Source organism: Oreochromis aureus, linkage group 14, assembly GCF_013358895.1.
Source record: "Oreochromis aureus strain Israel breed Guangdong linkage group 14, ZZ_aureus, whole genome shotgun sequence".
Classification (NCBI taxonomy): domain Eukaryota; kingdom Metazoa; phylum Chordata; class Actinopteri; order Cichliformes; family Cichlidae; genus Oreochromis; species Oreochromis aureus.
The window spans coordinates 12628434-12647292 of NC_052955.1; the positions used below are offsets into that span (position 1 = coordinate 12628434).

The 18859-nt window shown below is 39.7% G+C and overlaps 2 protein-coding genes across 3 annotated transcripts; both read right to left on the bottom strand.

Moving 5' to 3' along the window:
• Positions 1-6807: 6807 nt before the first annotated feature.
• dynll2a (dynein, light chain, LC8-type 2a) lies at positions 6808-10838 on the bottom strand. Its single transcript, XM_031731686.2, has 3 exons — positions 10628-10838; positions 9959-10102; positions 6808-8635 (listed from the first exon to the last, which is right to left on the bottom strand). Exons 2-3 carry the CDS (start codon positions 10088-10090, stop codon positions 8498-8500), a joined length of 270 nt encoding a protein of 89 aa, XP_031587546.1. The 5' UTR covers positions 10091-10102; positions 10628-10838; the 3' UTR covers positions 6808-8497.
• A 398-nt stretch (positions 10839-11236) lies between these two features.
• On the bottom strand, positions 11237-15785 carry srsf1a (serine and arginine rich splicing factor 1a). Of its 2 annotated transcripts, XR_005615557.1 has the most exons (5): positions 15364-15785; positions 14662-14837; positions 13072-13244; positions 12091-12892; positions 11237-11674 (listed from the first exon to the last, which is right to left on the bottom strand). XR_005615557.1 is itself a non-coding variant. In XM_031731684.2 (4 exons), exons 1-4 carry the CDS (start codon positions 15549-15551, stop codon positions 12695-12697), a joined length of 735 nt encoding a protein of 244 aa, XP_031587544.1. In that variant the 5' UTR covers positions 15552-15785; the 3' UTR covers positions 11237-12694. The 2 variants fall into 2 exon arrangements, 1 of the variants encoding a protein (XP_031587544.1); XM_031731684.2 differs by having other exon boundaries at positions 11237-12892.
• Between the last annotated feature and the right edge of the window lie 3074 nt (positions 15786-18859).

The window sequence follows — 18859 nt, forward strand, 5'->3', positions numbered from 1 at the left end:
TAACAGCTTTAAAATTCTGTCAGAGCAATCTAAACCCCATCAGTAAATCCCTGACAGCACCTGTACCACCCTTCTGTGATCCAAGGGTGGGTCTGCCTTGTGAATGTGGCAGTGTAGCATTTTTTTATATATCAAATAACAGAATAGAGGAAATACTTTGATTCAAAGTGAATTTAGGATTTCATTTAAAAAATATACCATTATTTGTGCCAATAACAAATATGAGAGTAAATCAGCATGAAAAAGTTTTAAGCCTTCATCGGTAAATAGCTACGTTATCTAAACTTAGATAAGCAAAACGAAAACATTTAACTTAATTTAAGTTTTAACTAAAGAAAACTGAAATAAGCTATGTTAGACTATAAGGGTAACATTAAGCACATCTAAATGGCAAATGTCTGTTGAACAGCTAAAGAGTGCAGCGGCAGTGATTTTGTTGCACAATAATTCTTTTGTTGCACTGCCAATAGCCTCACTACAGTCATAGCTGTGATCTGATTTCCCCATGTTGGTGTTGTTCCTATATCATCATTATTTTATTTTATTTTTTTTAAATATGTAGGATATTGTACCTTTTCATTCAATACGTAACATCATGACAATGTTGGTCCAGGATCAACATTGCAACTGATCAGTCCACTTGTGTGGGGATTTGTTAAGAAGTTAGCTAAAGATCACCACTCAGACTTCCTAAGGTGGCCAGCCTGCTGATGCTAGACTGTGCTCCTGTAACCTTAAGCTAGCAGCCGCATAAGTACCCATCAGCTCCACAGGAGGCAGAAATGAAGCATCAGTATGACAACTGCTATGCTGAGCAGTTCCCAGCTCCCAGATCCCTTCTCCTGTAGAATGTCCATGCTGTGTCCAGATTCACGTTTAATTTGTAACTTGTGTCAAAATTATTAGATTTAATTGGCTTATTGGTAATCATACATACATTCTAGTTTAAAAATAGCAAAAACAGGCTAATAGTGTACACATTTCATTTAAAATCCTAAGACTGAAGGTCCCATTAGCTCCAGGGCCCTGGGAATCTTTCCACTTTCCATGCAATAACTCATGAGGGTAAACTCAAACTGAGCCAAACTTAAGCACCAAAATGCAAAGCTAAAATAAATTTTAAAAAATTATTATTTTATTTTAATGAAGTTATTGTTGTAGGGTCTTTACCTACAATACAAAGCTCCATGAGGCGACTGTTGTTGTGATTTTGTTCTATATAAATAAAATTGAATTGAATGTTGAACTAAACTGCTGTATTTAAACTAACCTAATATAAGCTTGGCTAAGCTAAAGTAGACAAAGATCAAATTAATCTTTAGCTAAAACAGCATGTGAATTCAATTACTAAAGGTCTCTAAATCAGGTCTATTCTTTACTAATCTTTATTCTTTGTTTGGATCCAGAAACAAAAACTGAAAAAAGAACTGCAAATATATGTACTGCAGCCACAGAGTCAGTGCAACTGCAGTTTCACAGTCCGTCTCATAAAGAACTGCCCTCCTTTATGGCCCTGTTGCCCAAGATCACATGCCTTCAGAGCTGGGATATGATCTGAGATAAGGCAAGAAAGTACCGAAACGGGCTGAATCACTCTCCTTCCTCCTTGCGCTGCTCACACGGGTGAAAGAACTGAATGGTAACTTGCCAAAATTTAGTTTTCAGATTTTTAGGAATAAACACAAATCCCAAAAAATGACATAAACAAGCTTACATCATCATATCTTAAAGCACTTTTAAGAGAGACTTTGATATCTTCCAAAGAAGTGTGATCTAAGAGAGTCTGATGCCCTCATTGCATTTAAGTTTTATAAATCATGTCTTCATGATAAGCTGATTGCCTTATCCTTGACGGCAGCGCACAGTGAGAGCAGTAAAGGAGCAGGATTACAAGGTGATGGTCCATAAAGGGTTTGGCTTAGATAAGATGCTTTGTGGGAAGAGGGCCGGTGACTTTAGGGCAGGAGAAAACAGGTTTTCTGATTTAGAGTCAAAAAAGCCAGAGTATGCACTTGCATTGTTTTAAATTTAAGGATCAATCGTGAAGTTCAGTTTAACCAGGAGAAAAGTTAGTTTATGTGTTTTCAGGAGGGTCTGAGTAGACAAGGTCATAAAAATATCGCGGCCCATGAAAGGAAGCCATTTCAACCTTTAGCCTGTTCCTTTCTTAGTCATCTCGAACGTTTGCCAAGACGGGAAATTACTTTAAAAGTGTTCTGAGCTTCTTGCATAAGTTTGCAGTTTGGTAATTAAAAACATTAAAACTGAGGTGTGTGTGTGTGTGTGTATTTTGGTTGTTCCTTCTCCTGTAGTGTTTTGCCGGCCTGATTAACTTTGTGTGTGCATTGTTAGCCAGTAGTCTCAATAAAATTCCTCCCCGCTGAGGTCCTCCTTTCTAATCTTCAGAATGCCTCTGTTAATGAGCCTAATAGCATATGAGCGATAGCACACCTGAGTGAAGCCGCACAGGGTGACTGCTTCAGCAACTTCCCGCAATGCAATGCACACCTTCATGGCTTCAGTCCATTCAGAGGAAACCATTAGAACAAACTGCTCTTAGGTGCAGCAAAGCAGACCGGGCATGATCATTTATGAACTAGATCACCTCTGGGTGCCCTACGGAAGGACAAAGCACAGACGGTCTGCATTAAAACTCTCACACGCTTCATCTAAGGAGCAATGCACAAGTGGTGAAGTCATGGAAAAAAATGTATTTATTTCTCATGATCAGTGTAATCAGTAACTAAGTTTCCCTTTAGTCATGGGAATTTTTTCCCCTCTAAAACCTCTTGTAGCATTTCATAATTATCCATTAATGTGAAAAGATGTTAAATGAAAAAAAATTGAAAAAAAAGTGCAGGATGAGCAGGATTTGTATAGTTTTTTGGTAAAGCCTGTTTTCTGTGCCTTAGTAATGTAGACAGATGACTAAATGTCAACAACCCCATTATGAGGTAGGTAAGTTTCCTGGTCTGAATGTTTGTTCTGGGGGTTTGTGGCTTTTCACAGGGAAATAAAAGGGAAAATTCAAATATCTGATATTCTGAGGAATCACGAGGTCATGTATTTACTGACACTACAAAATAAACGTAAAGCTGAATACTTTTTGACATTTAAATAATAACAATTTAAAAAATGTTATTAAAAACTGTTTAAAAACCAGTTTATTCTCATTTTATATCAGTGATTGAGTGGAGCTCCTTGCAAAGAAGGAGAAATACTTCCCTCATCTGGTCAAAGTGTGGAAGTGCATAAAAACAGAAAACAGCGTCTATCTACGGACCAAAGTGTTGGGCCACCTACACATCTCACCTACGGGGGCATTTTCGATCCATAGATATTAATATAGAGCTGTTCCTCCTTTTGCTGCAATAGTAGCCAGTTTTTTGTTTTGTTTTGGGGGTTTCTTTGGGGGGGTTCTACAATATTCTGAAGTGTGTCTTTGGGAATTTTTAGACATTCTTAAAGAAGAGCATGTGGGCGGACACTGCCTCCAAGTCTCCATTCTAGTCAATTCTAGTTTGTCTCAAAGATACTTAATGGAGGGTATCCTTGGTATCCTTGATGGATACTTGGTGGATCATGCCTTTATAGACCTTGCTTTGTGCACTTTAAAAGGGCCTTTACCAAATCACGAAGCTCAGGCTTCATGGCATGGGGAGATTTGGAACTTGCAACTATTGAATGAGCAGAATTGGTGACTAGCTCTTAGCTCTTCAGCGCATGGTGACCCTGCCCAAAGCCACAGCCCATACTATAGGCTTTAAGACTGTCAGTCTGCTGTTATTCAGATTTCACTAAAGGGGATTGTTTAAATAAACAAAAGAATTTCTGAGTTGCAGTTGTATCAAACATCCATGTTAAGGTTTGGGGGTTTAAGTCATAGACTGTACAGTACTGTGCAAAAGTCTTGAGCCACTCCTCATTTCAGGGGTTGTCCCCTGCTGGCCATCAAAAGGAACAAACAGAGGTGGAGGCTTCTCTGGTTCTAAAAATAAACCTGCTTAGGAGAAACTAAACCTTACAACTGTTATTATCTAATTGCATGTATTTTCACACGGTGGAACTGGTGATAGTCCCAGAGCAGAACTGGGTCTGTGTATGTGATTTGTGAACTGATTATTGCGTAGCATTGACAGCAGAAGTCTGTGTGATTTCCACTGAAAAAACACTGTGGTGAACAGAATCTTTGGACTGCATCTGCCAATCATTGGTGAATTTCTTGCAATAGTGGACTGTGAAGTGGACTTCAGCCTTTGGGGCTAGCAAATTTTTTTTGGCAACCAGACGTAATTGTGTGGGTATAGATGGGCACTGAACTGAGCTGCTCCCTACTGTGGTATGGAGGTGATAGTCAGTAAAAAAAAAAAAAAATGTATGAAAATCACTATGGACAGTATGCAAAGGAGAGCCAGTGCATGTTCACCTCCACACTAAGGCTTAATATAAATAATTCAGGGCTTTTTGTGCACCTTTTTTCAAACACTAGACATTCATCAATCACAACAATAGTGGACAAAAATATTCATTTTCAAGGATTTTCATGCAATGATGAATTCAAATTTGACTTTCCCGGACAATAACACCACATACTTCAACCTACGCGCAATGTAATTGCAACCAGCGAATCCAGTAGCTTCTATTAACACATGAATGTGCCTCTTTTTTTTTTCTCATTTTCTCAACATCCCTGATGTTTGAATCTGAGTCATTTGCCTCCTTGTTGTGCCAGCGTGAAATACGCCCACTGGTCATCTCGAAGTCTATGAGGGAGCTGCAGAGCATAAACATTCACCACATCAATGAGAGCCACGCTCTGAACAAAAGAAAAGGGTATTTTCAGCCAGCGCCAAAACATCACTCTCTTTAGAGCAATTCAGGTTATTCACATGCTTTTCATATTGAACCTGTGCTGAGCTGAATAGAGCTATTTAAGTGCAGAGAGGTAAAAATGTTGCCATGAAAGAGTCCTTTTAAGACTTTTCGCAAATTTGGATATGAAAGCTATGTAATGACAGTGTGAGACGGAGCTGGATTTAAATCTGCTTTAACAGTATGAGAAAGTTATTTGGTAGAAAACAATACAGTTTATACTGAACAGTTCAGAAAAATACCCCGAATTTGTGTCAATCAAAGTGTGAAACATGGCTCTAGATATATATTAACTGTGTGACTAGTTTTCAAGGAGCAGGGGTTAGTTTCTTGGTCCAGTCAATTATCTGTGCTGTCTACATGTGAATGTGCTCTGACCATGAATTACAGCTCTGTGTGGGAAGATGGATGAAGGCAGCCAGAGGCAATGAAAGAGAAAGCAGGCAGGTATGTGGGGGGGTGCTGATGGGAAAAACAAGAATGTAAAACAGCAGCGAAGGTTGGGTAGAAAAGCAGACGGGCCTCTGACGCACTTCTGTTTAAAGTGTGAGTGAATGTGAGAGTGTAATGATACATCACGTTTTTAACAGCATTCAGACTCCTTATTCGTGCCACTCACTCGTGGCTTTCTCGCTCACCAAGAAAAAGGCTGCAAGCGAATCCCAAATATTTAAAAATAAGAGGAACTTTAGAGCAAGTGTGATGCAATGATAAGTATCAAAAGAACAAAGCCTTGCTTAACGCCGGCGAGCATCTTATTTCATCCACTCTGACCCCAGTCTGTCGCTACGAATTATTCATTAGTCACTTGTTCTTTGATTTGCCTGCTTTCTCAGCTCTGCTGGCTCCGTGAGCTCTTGTTTCTACAGATTTCCACTTACAGACATCACGTAACTGCAGCACGTTACACAAGTGCCACCCGACTCATGCAGTTTTTATCAATGAGAAAACAACAGCCAAAGGCATGAACAAGATCTCTCTGCAGATGGTCTTTTTTGTATGCTGAAGTGCAATCACAATTTTTGCAGAGAAACGAAACACGCAATAAAAAACCCCATAAAATCTGCTTTTCTGTGATATTAATACACAGTAATGCATGCCATTACACCAGCCTGAGCCTGACACATAACATCTTGGCTGAAGGGGTTAGTTTTTTCATCCGCCACCTGTCATCTGCCGACAGGTTTTAACGCACACCAAACAGAACCGGCGGCACTGAATACACTCTGCCCGACAGCATGCGAATCAGTGAAATCAGCTGATGTAGTATTTAAACATAGATTTAGAGAGTTTGGGTGATTGCGGCGCATTAACTGGAAAACAAAATGATTCCATAATGACTGAAACGCTGCAAACATAGATGTGTAGCACCACATTGTTGATCAGTTGAAACATAACTGACAACTCATTTGAAATAGCTGGACTTTAATTTGCCTATTTTAAAAGGGTCAAAGCTTTTTAGTTCTACAAATGGGCAAACATAAACCCATCAGCCATTTCATTCAAGGTGCTGGAAAGATTCCTGGAACATTTTGGTCCATATTGACATGACAGTATCACACATTTGTCAGCTGCACGTTCACAATGAGAATCGCGCGTTCCACCACATTCCAAAGATGCTCTGTTGGATTAAGACCTGGAGAGCGCCGAGATGTTTTTAGTACAGTGAAATCAGTGTCATGCTCATGCTGAAAGGGATGGACATGACCAGCAACAAAACTTAGGTAAGCTGTGGCATTTAAGTGGCACTCAGTTAGTACCGAGGTATCATCTTGCTTTAATAATGCAGCCTGTGAAGTCACCCTCAAGTTAAAAAAAAATAAAATAGTGTGAACACCAACAGATTTAAAGTCAGGCACTCGCATGCACAAGTACAGAAAACACTGTTGAAGCTCAGATTTGCTACAGAGGGATAGAATGAAAGACCACAGTGTAATAAGTCAACAATTAATTTTATTTTATCGAGTTACATGGTTTTGGTTCTGTAGCAACCTACTGTATTTATTTCTGATGAAGTGCAATTGTACTCAAGCCAGTTACAGTTGAGAGCAATGACAGGCACACGTTTTGTGCAAATTTAACAGCATTGGAACGGCTCCTACATATACACAGCAAAAATACATGCCAGAGGAAAACAATACTAAATCTGTTTACATTGACAATAGTTAGGAAGACGTCCCTCAAAAAAGAAAGAAGAAAAAAACTTAGAGAGAAACAATGTCAAACCAAGCTAACACTTGAGATACACATTTCACCCGTAGCTCACATAAAGGAGGGAACATCTGAGAAACATTCGGCCTTTATCCGTCATCTGGCTCTGTGCACGAAAACCCTCGAATCTGTCCTCACAGACAACATATTTAATCAGAACACAAAATTCGTGCATCGCCATTTCAAACTAATTATGCGGACATTACAAAACGAAAAGCCAAAAATCTGAGATAGACAAGAGGAAGCCTGCTTCTTGTTGTTTTGAAAAGTCCCAACTCTGAATGCTTTGTCCTTACCTCATGTCTGGCAGTACACTGGCAATGCAGAACTAAAGGCTTTGTGGGGGGGATGCAACTTAAAAAGGAAGCCACAAAAGACGTCACAACCTGAAACACATGGGCGTTGGTAGCCTTGGTGGAGTCGGCTGCAGATGCTTCATCTAAACATTGTCCTAATGCTGCTTTATAGCAATTACTGGGACAAGACACACTTAGCCCAGGCCATTATCCACAAACTCAAAGGTTTAACAAAAATAATAATAAAACACACAAAAGTGTCCAAGAAAAGCTTCTGTTTGTCTCCTATATAACGTTTAAATAATCTGTGGTAAAACATGCAGGAACACAGGATTATAAGACTGGAGTCCGAGCAGTTGAGATGGGAAATTTGGGTAGCCAGTCTCTAGTGTCATAAGTCGTAAATTACAGGTTAAGGTCTGTGTATGGGAGGCTTGTCGGCCCCCATCGTTCTTCACAGTGAAAATTTAAGAGCGGTCGAACTGAAAATCCCTGGAAATGATTGCACTGACTTGTGTTGGGTCCAAAATGTGACATCTTTTCTGAACACGGCTGCTATAATTTCACTTCTGCTGTGGGTCTGTGTTAAATCCCAATTGAAAACAGTGGAGATACTGAATCGCGTGCGTCTTCAAGCAACATAATTCCTTGGAAATTGGCAGCAGAGATAACAAACCCCATTACTCGTTTTCTTTATATGATCACAGGTTAATGTGGACGATGATTTGCTAAACCGGTGCACGCGGGATGGTTTTACCATCAAAATCAACAGAGTCTCGTAACGGGGTCTGGCAATGCCACTTGAGAAGGAAAGCGGATGCACCACTACATTCTACAGCTTTCCTTTCACGTACAATCAAGGGCCACATTGAAATCTTTTACAACCTAGAATTTAACAGCATCAACAAAAACTACTTCAGTTGCATTCAAATGGCAACTATCAAAAAGTAAACTTACTGTAACATACATATTAAATAGTGTATAGTCCATGCAACTGCGCACGGCCGGTTTTGCATCATTATGGTATGTCGTTATTAGTGTATGGGAGACATCAGCCACCAGTGCATTTCCGATTTAGGTTCAGGGAGAAAAACTCCTCAATACCAATCAGAAACTTCTCAGCCCGACTTGAAGAGCAAGATGGCCACCTGGCCCAGATAAAAATAAATGAAATGCTTCGTCTCGTGGGTGACGTAGCTGCCGAAGTTCCTCCCGACAATGCAGTGCCAGGTGGGGTTGTACTTCTTGTCAAACTCCTGAAAAGAGTCAAGAGGACGACAACAATCAGGGTCCAAGTTACTTTATATGGATTGGATGGATTTATATTGTATGGAAGTCATGCCCAACCTTAATTTCCCTGAAGGATTAATTAAAATATTATTAGTTACATTGACATTATAACACATTTAATGCCTGCTTTTTTCTATATCAAACCACTGAGTTTTAGTTTCAGTTGAAGCTAATCAATAAACTGGATAACTGTCTCCACGCTGTGGTCCTCAGCAGGAACATGGGAGTTGTATGATCTGCAGCGGGAAATGCAAAAATAGTTGATAATCTGTAAGCAGTAATTTGTTATTTAGATCATTTATTTAAACAAGTTTAACATTCATGCCAATATGCTGCAGGCAAGTGTGTATGAGAACTAGAAACAGACTTGCAACAGCGCACAAAAACCTGCTTAGCCAGGCTTTTCATAAGAAAAACATTACAGTTTTACTTGTTAATTACTACTATTGCTTTCCTTTTTCTTGTTACTTTGTGCATTAGCGGCCAACAGTTTGAAGTTTTTGTTCTACTTCTTAAAGCACTCTATAAATAAAGGTTTGAGTTCCCACTCTTGTATTGGGAAATTGATGCACATAAAAACAAACAAATCTAAAGCTTTTTTATTCTAGTTTATGTAATATCGTGTAAGAGCGTGTGCAGAGGGGGCCTTACAAACAGTACCAATGAGCTAGAGTGGAAAGGACCAAGGACACATAACTTATTTACCATCAGTTTTAATGCATTTCTATTAGCCCCTTTCCCCTCCAGTATATTCTGGATTCAAATGTTATACTTCAAACCCTTCATTTTAAATCTTTAATAACTTATTTTTGCTTATTTTAATCTACTGATGTTGTATAAGTGAAGTTGACCATATATAGGCCAATTAAAACCATGTCCAGTTGACACATTAAAGTAAAACACACATTAATGAATCAATGATTGTATGTACAAACTGTATAGGTTTTTGCATAGACAAAAACTTTTGTATTAGTACTCAAGTACGATTATGCCTTTTAGTAAGAAGTCAGTAACTGCCAAACAGTCTTCATGCTCTTGTGCTGCCACTTCTGACTAACTGTGCCATGTGTCACCAAATTCTAAAAATCCTGGAAACGCCCCTGCTTTGGAGGAAGGATTTTTAAACGTGCCAAATAAAAAGAAAACCCTGACTATGTCTTTGATCACGTGTCTCATCTCCATGCTGGGCAAAAATAGATGTGAGAATGTGTTAGTGTCTCAATTTGCTGATCATGCTCTGTCGGTGAGAGCTCTTCTTGGATCCATCCATGCACCCCCTCCTGTCTCACCTTCTTGATGTAGGCTGCAATGTCCTTCTCTATGTTGTACTTCTCCATGGCCTGGGTGGCACAGTCCACCGCGTCCTGCTGCATGTCCTCGGACATGTCTGCGTTCTTGATCACAGCTTTCCTGTCAGTCATGGTTGAGGATGCCTGCGGAGGAAGAAGGGAGCACGTTCACGCACGTACCGCACTGAAAATTAACACCGCACGTGGTGATGGGGACGGTTTAGGCCAGCCCGGATCATCGCAAACACCACAAGCAGAAAACTGGCCATTTGGCAAAGCGTTTCCCATCAATCCCACTCATCGGAATCCACAACTCATGGCTGTTGTGTATTTGTGCCCATATGTTTGACCAGACGGTGACTTGAGCGTTTGCATAGATTGAGTGCGAAACTTGATACAGGTGGAGTTAAATTACTTGGTAAAAATCACTTTCGGATTAAAGCAGCTTCTGCATCAGGAGGGCAAAAGTATCAAAATATGCCCACTCAAATGTAGAATCCGCCAAAATACGCCAGTACAACCTACATATCCAATCATTCAAAATGCAAAGAGGCATACAGGAAAAGATCATCATGTAAGAACAAATAAAAAATAACTCGAATCAGAAATATGTCAAGACATGAGAGTCAGTCTTTTTTCCCCCCAGATTATGAAAAATATGCAACCCACCTTTTCTCGAGCCACCTGAAAACACTCCTTTCCAAAAATAAGTAGCCTATTTCACCCAGCCGGTGGGCAAGGTTAGGATGATGCTGCGGGTAATTGCTTTTTAAAGATTTACACAATAAGCATGTAGGTAGGTTGGCTCTCCGCTGTGCTCCAGCAGCTCCCCGCCCCTCTGCTGTATGCTGAACCCTGCCATTGGCTGGGCAGCAGCCTCCCCGTGTGTTGCAAGCGTTTTTCTCCAGCTCCTGTCTGCCGGCATCTTATTTCATCCCACAATGCATCATTCACGGTATACACCACCGACTGTGGGCTAAAAGGAAACGAGACCAAGGCGCACGGCAGGCATCACTCGGCTGTGCGTAAAAGGGCCTTTTATCAGTCACCGTCACAGCTGAGGGACACGAGAGCTTTGAATAATGAATACGGGCAGGCTGCTGTGGTGGTGTTTCATGTCCACAGCTGCTGCTCTGCCTTTGTTTCATAACTCCATGCTTAACCTTAATTGGTTTGGTTACAAACGTAAATGTAATGAGGGGGATTAAACAGGTTTATTTTATTAATGGTAAAGAATTCATGCTTGGGTTTATGTTGGAAATAAAGACAAACTAAGAGTCCTTGTTTCAAAGTGTTTTATTGAAAATGCTAAGAGGAAGAAAAAAAAAGATTAAGCAAAATTAAAAACTTACAAACTACACCCATGTGAAACCCCTTTCCCAACCTCCCCAATTTTAATTCCTTCATACCAGGCATCTACGACTCCATCCTTTGATCCAACTTCCTGGTCCTCAGTTTCGTTTTCTTCTAATAAAGCCATTATCCCTGAAAACCTTTAAAAGATAGGCAGGATGGGGGCCTAATAATAAAAAAAATGTTCTGAGACTCCCATTTGTTTTTTTCTTTTTTCTTTTTTTAAGTTCTGATATCAACTCATCTGAATCCTGGAAAACTGATCCCGTTCCGAGCATCCATCCTTGCCTATCCCTTCCCTAATCGATCCACTCATCCAGCTCCAAGGATTGGGATCCACTGAGCCACTCCTCCAATCAAAACCTTGAAATACCAGGAAGAAAATCAGAGGCAGACCGTTAGAATAAAATGTCAAGATTTGGGGGCCTATTTTTTTGTTTTTTTAAGCCATGTTGAAGCACTCATGTCAGATTCAGATTTTTAAATGCCACTGAGCACAAAAACAATCACTCCCTGAAAACATTTAAACCAATGAGGATATTTAAGTGAGACACTTTGCATCAAAGTAGTGAATTCACTTTTTTTCCCCCACATTTGACAGCAAAGATGTTACACTTACATCACAACACTTGATTTAGGACTGCTTATTCTGTCACAGGTCAGAAGTAGCATGTTAAAAACTGTATATATAACAAAGTACAGCACGTGGCCTTGTTAAAATGACATGCATGATACAGCAACCGATCAGAAACGTTCAATTTATGGAATATGAAGCGTACCATTGCCTCGACCTGATTGCTCCTAGATGTCCTATCCTGACCATACAAATGAAATGTGCTCCACAATGGTTTTATTCCAAATCACTTTAATCCTTCTCTTCAGATGTCTAAAGGAAGACACAAGGGTAAAATACAGTTAAGCATCGGGCTCCCCGTCCAAACAGCCCATCCCACATATCCAACGAGAAGCTTTTTTTTTTTAATATATAAGAAAAAAAACAAAAACAAAACTTCAAATTTTCAGTACTTGCAAAAACATTGAGTGAAGGTTATAAACAACTCAACATTTTTGAAGTTCGACACAGCACAATGTCTACTGTTGCAAAACTCTAGGACAGAAAAAAGGGAGCAAGAGGTGGAGAGAGAGGGGAGTGGGAGGGAGAGGGGGAGAAGAAGGGACAAAGCTGCAGGAGACAGAGGGGAAGGGTTGAAGCACGGGTGGGGGTGGTACAACTACATACCAAGATCATCCACAAGGACACCAGGACAAGAAAAAGGAGGGGAAAAAAAATTAAAATCAATTGCTGACATCTGGAGAAACTCATAGGAGGTAAAAACAGGAGGGTATACATCAAAAGGAGCAAAACATCGACGGCAGAAAAGTTTAGGAACGGGAGCGAGAGCGGCTGTGACGGGGTGAGTAGCGGGGCGATCCTCTGCCACGACCACGGGAATTGCTGCGACTCCGGCTGGCGCTCCGACTGCGGCTCCTGCTTCGGCTGCCACGGCTGCGAGAGCGTGATCTTCCGTAACTTGGGCTGCGGGGACCGTCTAATTTCACACGAATGTAAGCAGTCTCTCCCTGGCGGACACAAGAGAACTTGACATTGAAAAAGCATACATTCCTGCCTACGGTGGAAATGCCACAGATGGAATTAAGGGCTGGCTGTAGTTCTCGACACGTCACGTTTCCTGACGTACTCACCTCAGCACAGCAAAGCAAAGAACAATTATCCATGATGCTAAAAATCATACACATACCTCATGGGAGCGGAATTTGGTGTTGTCCAGTTTGCGAACGGCATAGGTCATGTCTTCTTTGCGCACAAATTCTACAACTCCAGTCCCGTCTCTGTAAACGTCGGCGTAGCACACGTCGCCTGCCTCACGCATGTGGTCCTTCAGGTCCTGCCAGCTGCCGCTCTGAGGGAGCCCTGAAAAACACCAACATTGCGTCAACACACACAGTGAACCCTCCAGCTGCGTTTATGCGCACAGGGATCAATGTTTAAAAGCCCCAGAGCTGGTCTGTTTCAGATTTAGTCATTTAACACCAAGATACACTAAGATTTGCTGCTGCGTTAATAAGTAAAAGACAAATATTTTATTTAAAAAATGTGCTGGTTCTGATTACTTTTGCATATTTAGTGTGCACTGCAGCCAACTACCATGAGACAGTTTTCATTTTATACAGATTAAGGGAAATTTTACTCTCTGGCCAGATCCACTCGATAAAAATAACATCTCTCTGATGTCTGTCTGCTTTTTGTGACTGTCAACTTGTCTACTGAGAATTTACATCACAATCCACCCCCCTTCTTATTATACTTCAAAGCAGTATTACAGAAATGACTACTCGACCGTCAGTACAATTGAAGCCCTAGATGTAGATATCAGTGGCTCGCACCAATAAACAAGATAACATGTACTCTTAGGAATAGTCAATGTTTTTGAAGTTTTCTTACATCTAAAACATTTTTTACCCCAACAGGCTACCTTACACATACACAGAAATATGAATCTACTACCCCAGTCATGCTCCCAGTTCAATACATAATTACCTTTAAAATCCTTCACAAACATTCCACCGTTTGGCCCATCAGTATGTCTGACTGGCTTAGTGTCTATAACCCAGTTAGAAGTTTCAGGTAATCAGTTTCTAATCTTTTAAATGTTTATAAAATTAGACCCAATGATGCTGAGGGTGCCTTCAGTTATTGTCGTCCTGTTTTTTTGCAACAAAGCTGCCAGCTGACCTGAGATCAAGTTCAACTGTGTCTACATCCAAAAACAGACTAAAAACCTTTTTATTCTCAGTGGTTTACACTTAACTATGTGTTTGAAATGTAGTCTTATTTCCTTGTAAAGTTCTGTTGTTTTTTGAGATTTTCTTGCATTAAGGCATTATAGAGCTATGCAATTTATTTTTAACTTTTAGTTAAGCACATCCAATTGACGTGTAATGTAATGTGCTATATAAACAAAACTGACAAAGGGAAATCACCATGTGTGTGAGAAAAATATTTAACCACTTGAAGTTATCAAATGGCCAGAAACAACAGCAAAACAAACTTTTGTCCCTGTCTTAACTCTATCCAGGTAGATTGTGCTTAGTGCAGTCACTGCCCAAAGGCTCATTGTGGTTGTGCAACAGCAAATTTGCATAGGCAAAAGCGTTCAAAGACAGTCTTAAAACCGCTGAAACACTCTACATTAGATTTTGTTTCCATAACAAACAAAAACGTTCCTGTCTCTCAAAAACTACATTCACTGTACACATAAAAATAAAATAAGCCCCCCCTTCAGACAGACAAATAACTGCGTGGCATTGCATATTTTTGGTTTGTTTACCTGACACAACGACCCTGTACTCAGATCGTCTGGAGGGGGGTCCATATCTGCCTCTGGGCGCTCCTCCGATCCCAAACCCTCCTCTGGATCCCCTGCCGCTCCGGGGAAACTCCACACGCAGTCTGTAGCCGTCGTAGTCGTATCCATCACGTCCATAGACGGCATCATCAGCGTCCCTATTAAATAAAACAGTTTCGCCTTACACATAAACAAATGGAAGACGGAACAGGTTTGCAACACGCAGGCAGCCATGTTAGCGGCTAACTTTATTACTTAACGTCTACTAATCCGCTTTGCAGATGCAACCGCAGCAACTTAGTCTCATGAAACTTTTCTTTCATGAGAAATATAACGATTGACCAAATTAACATGTAGCAAAGCGTAAAGCTGCGATTGCTTTGATGCAACTCGTCTGCAGCGAAGAAGCAAGTGGATGTACTAATCTCCAGCAACATGGACATTAATACCACAAAGGCACCAAGCTTCAGCGCAGAAAAAACGGGACACAGGCGTATGCAAACTAAGTCGAAAGCGAAAGTAGCACGCGTGCACACACACACACCAAATTTAATTACGGGAATAACAGAAAAACCATCCAGGAAATAGTCTGAGCCCTAAGCAACGCGTTAACACACACACGAGTTTGTTAGCAACACAATGGGACCGCCTCGGGCCTGGCGAGGCTAACCGTTAGCTTCTTACCTGGGGTCTTCGAATTCAATAAAGGCGAACGGGGGGCCCCCTCTCCGGTTCTTCAGATCGATATCTCGAATCGTCCCGTACTTGTAGAACACGTCTTCCACATCTTTTGTGCGTATATCTGGGGGGAGGTTTCCCACGTAAATTCGGCAGTCGTTGTTCCCAGCGGGGCCTCGCACAACACCCGACATCGCTGCTAACTCAAGCTAACAGTTCGCTGTTTGCAGGATTCTTAAACGCCTGCTGGTGATTAGACCCCGAGCGCCTGCGAGTGGTCGAGCCAAAAAGAAAAACGAGAAAGCGATCAAATGAGCGCCGTTTTACGCTACACTGTGAAGGGTATTTACTGAGCAGACAATACTCCCGACGAGGTGACTCCTACCCCAGCGCGTTTTTTTTTAACCGAGCAGGGCATTCATCAACACCGGAAACACTGCAGCCGAGTCTGACACATCCGCCTTAGAAAATAGTCCGACCATCTCCAAAGCTATCTGCTCGTAATCAATGTTTTTGTAAATAACATTTGTCGTCAAATAATATATATTATAATATCATATAATGCACATCGCTTATAATGCAAGACTTTCTATATTGGTATTATTTCTATAAAATATAAGCATCAACTAAATAATAAATGTTTTATAAATATAGATACTTACCAAAAGGCTTATAATTTTGCTTTAAGTATATCATTTTTACCAGCTGTTAATTCAAGAATATAATTAATGTAATTTATTCAATAATATAGCCCAGAATGGGGAAGAAAAGTGATTTACATGATTTTCAATGTGGCATGGTTGTTAGTGCATGACAGCCTGGTTTGCATACCTCAGAAACTGCCTTATGCTGGTATTTCCCCACACCACCACCCCTAGAGTTTACAGATAATGGTCTCAAAACAAGAGCATATCCACTGAGCAACAGTTCTGTGAGCAAAAATGCCTTGTTAATGCCAGAGGTCAGAGGAGAATAGTCATACTGCTTTCAGCTGACAGAAAGGCAACAGTAACTTAATTACCACTCATTAAACGAAGGTATGCAGAAGAACATCTCTGAAGATAAAACAAATGAAATACTGAACAATAGATAATTTTTGATTTTTAAGGCTCGTCACCTAATTACGCAATAGATAATACAATGGAAAGGACCATGGAAAATTTCTTCCACTATCCAGATCCCAGTTTTACAATGCACTACAAGGTTATAATAAACACAATATTGGAAAACTGATTAGGAGCTGGGAGGGTGACCTCCAGTGTCAGTGTGATGATCATGCCTGGAGTGAGTGCAACAATCTGTGCATTCTTTATTTCTTAGTAACAGATTTAAAGAAATACAATATAAAATTTTACATAGACAGCATAGAACACCTATTTTTCTGAATAAAATTGATCCGAGCAGGTCTGCACAATGTATTAAATGTAAATCTGCAGCGGGTCCTCATCACTGTCTTTGGACTTGCTCAAAAATCTCAAAATTCTGGCTCTGTGTAACTAAAAGGATATTTAAAAGAGAATACAAAAGATCCAGCTCAGTATCTATTAAGCTAACTGATAAAACAAACATATACTTCTATGTAAATTACTGTTTTTGGCAAGAAAATGTATTAAATTGGATTAATGAAAAACCACCAACAATCTCAGTGGTATAAAGAAATTTTAGAGTACTACCAAAGGAAAGACTGAGGCAAAATTAGTGGCAATGATGATATTTTTTGGGATATATGGCCCCGCTATTGGATTACTTACCTGATGATCAAGAAAACCATAGTGAGAGGGGCAGCCCACTCACTGGCGGGTTGAGTTTGTCAGGAGATATGTGTAAATGACTGGTAGACCGAATTATATATATTGTATCAGTTTCCCGTTTACATGTCTCAGACTGCTTATTGTGGGGGGGGTTTTTTGGTTTTTTTGTTTGTTTGTTTGTTTGTTTTGTTTTTTTCTTCTTTCTTTTATTTATTTTTTTTGTTGTTGTTGTTCTTCTGTTTTGTATAAAGGGAAAAATAATAATAAAAAACAAAACAAAAAAAACAATAGATAATGGAAAATCAGAAAAATGTTGCCTTATCCAGATCCCCACCCAGTGGCCCCACCTGGCAAGACTGCCCCATGTTGATAATAATGTAATAAGGTTGCAGAAAAGCTGCTGCCAATCCCTGGACAGATCACTAATCCTTTTTTGTCTTTACTGAAGAAGTTTGCTCTTAAAGCTAACTGCATTCTGGGAATGTGAATCTTAAGCTGCTTCTGCTTAGCTCTGCTGAGAATCATTAAAGTGATGGGTGGGACTTCAGCCAATCAATCAATCAATTAACCAATCAATTAAAGCAGATTATTATGGATTTCAAAATCTTATTTGGTTTTCATATATACCTATTTTCAGTGATATCAACTTTAACAGTGGAAAATTAGGTAGGCATATAATTCTTTTCTTTCTCTCTTTTTGCCATATTTTTCAAGTATCCTATATTTGACAACAGCATAATAAAACTGGAAATTCTGTTTTTGGTGTATTTCTAGTGGCCCCATATGGCCACCCATATGAAAGAAATTCTGGAGGCGCCCTTGGTACCTAGGTCCAAGTAAAGGACAAAAGGAGTCTGTGTTTTTGAGGTTGTGGCTCCCAAGTTGTGGAAATCACTTCCAATGCACTTAAGGTCTGTGGACACACCTGATACTTTTAAAAAGAAGTATAAAACCCACCTGTGCAGGACTGCTTTTATTTAGTTTTAGTTTCTTTTTATACCGTCTTTGTTGTTGCATCTTATTTTATAGTGTAGAGCCCTTTGTGAAAATAAGGTAAAGCACTACACTGTAAAATATAACTTGTTGTTTCAACTTAAAAATATGAGGTAAAGGGCTGCCTTAAAATTTTAAGTTAAGTCAAGAAATAGAGTTTGTTCTTATAACACAACCAATTGTTATCTTAATGAAAAATCACATGTTGTCTAAACTTTCATCTTAGTTTAGTTGACTGAGATTTGTTAGTCAGTTCAACTCCTTTAATTGTCATTTTTACTTGGGAAAACCCTTTCAGCTAAATTAAAATAATCTATTGTTTAAACTCTTGTCCTAGTTCAGTTGACTTGGGTTTTTAGTTAATTCAAATACTTTAGTAGTTCTTTTAACTTAGGAATCTATTTTAGCTTAACTAACATAATTTGTTAGCTAAGTTGATTTAAGTTTATTAATTAACTGAGCTCCTTAAGGTAGCTGAGTGAACTTGTAAATCAGTTTCATTTTAATTATCAGAGTTGATTGACTGGATGTAAAGAAAAATGTGTATTAAACATCTTAAGTTTTGTTTTGTTTTTTTAGCTTTCTAACATCCATTTCAGCAAAACTACCTGTTAGGTTTATCTTAGAGCTCAGGTTTAAATATCTACATTCCTTTAAATTAATTTTCTGTTGTTTACAGAAAAAATAAAACCCCACAGATTCCATTAAAGTCTATCTGATCATTTCATACAGAAAGTTTGTTTTAAGAACATGACAAG

Coding starts and splice junctions, on each gene's coding strand:
- srsf1a (XM_031731684.2), bottom strand. CDS start 15,551: ATGTCGGGTGTTGTGCGAGGCCCCGCTGGGAACAACGACTGCCGAATT. Junction 14,838..15,363: donor ATTGAATTCGAAGACCCCAG/GTAAGAAGCTAA, acceptor TTTATTTAATAG/GGACGCTGATGATGCCGTCT. Junction 12,893..13,071: donor CCAAATTCCGCTCCCATGAG/GTATGTGTATGA, acceptor TGTGTCCGCCAG/GGAGAGACTGCTTACATTCG.
- dynll2a (XM_031731686.2), bottom strand. CDS start 10,090: ATGACTGACAGGAAAGCTGTGATCAAGAACGCAGACATGTCCGAGGAC. Junction 8,636..9,958: donor TTGCAGCCTACATCAAGAAG/GTGAGACAGGAG, acceptor GACTCTTTTCAG/GAGTTTGACAAGAAGTACAA.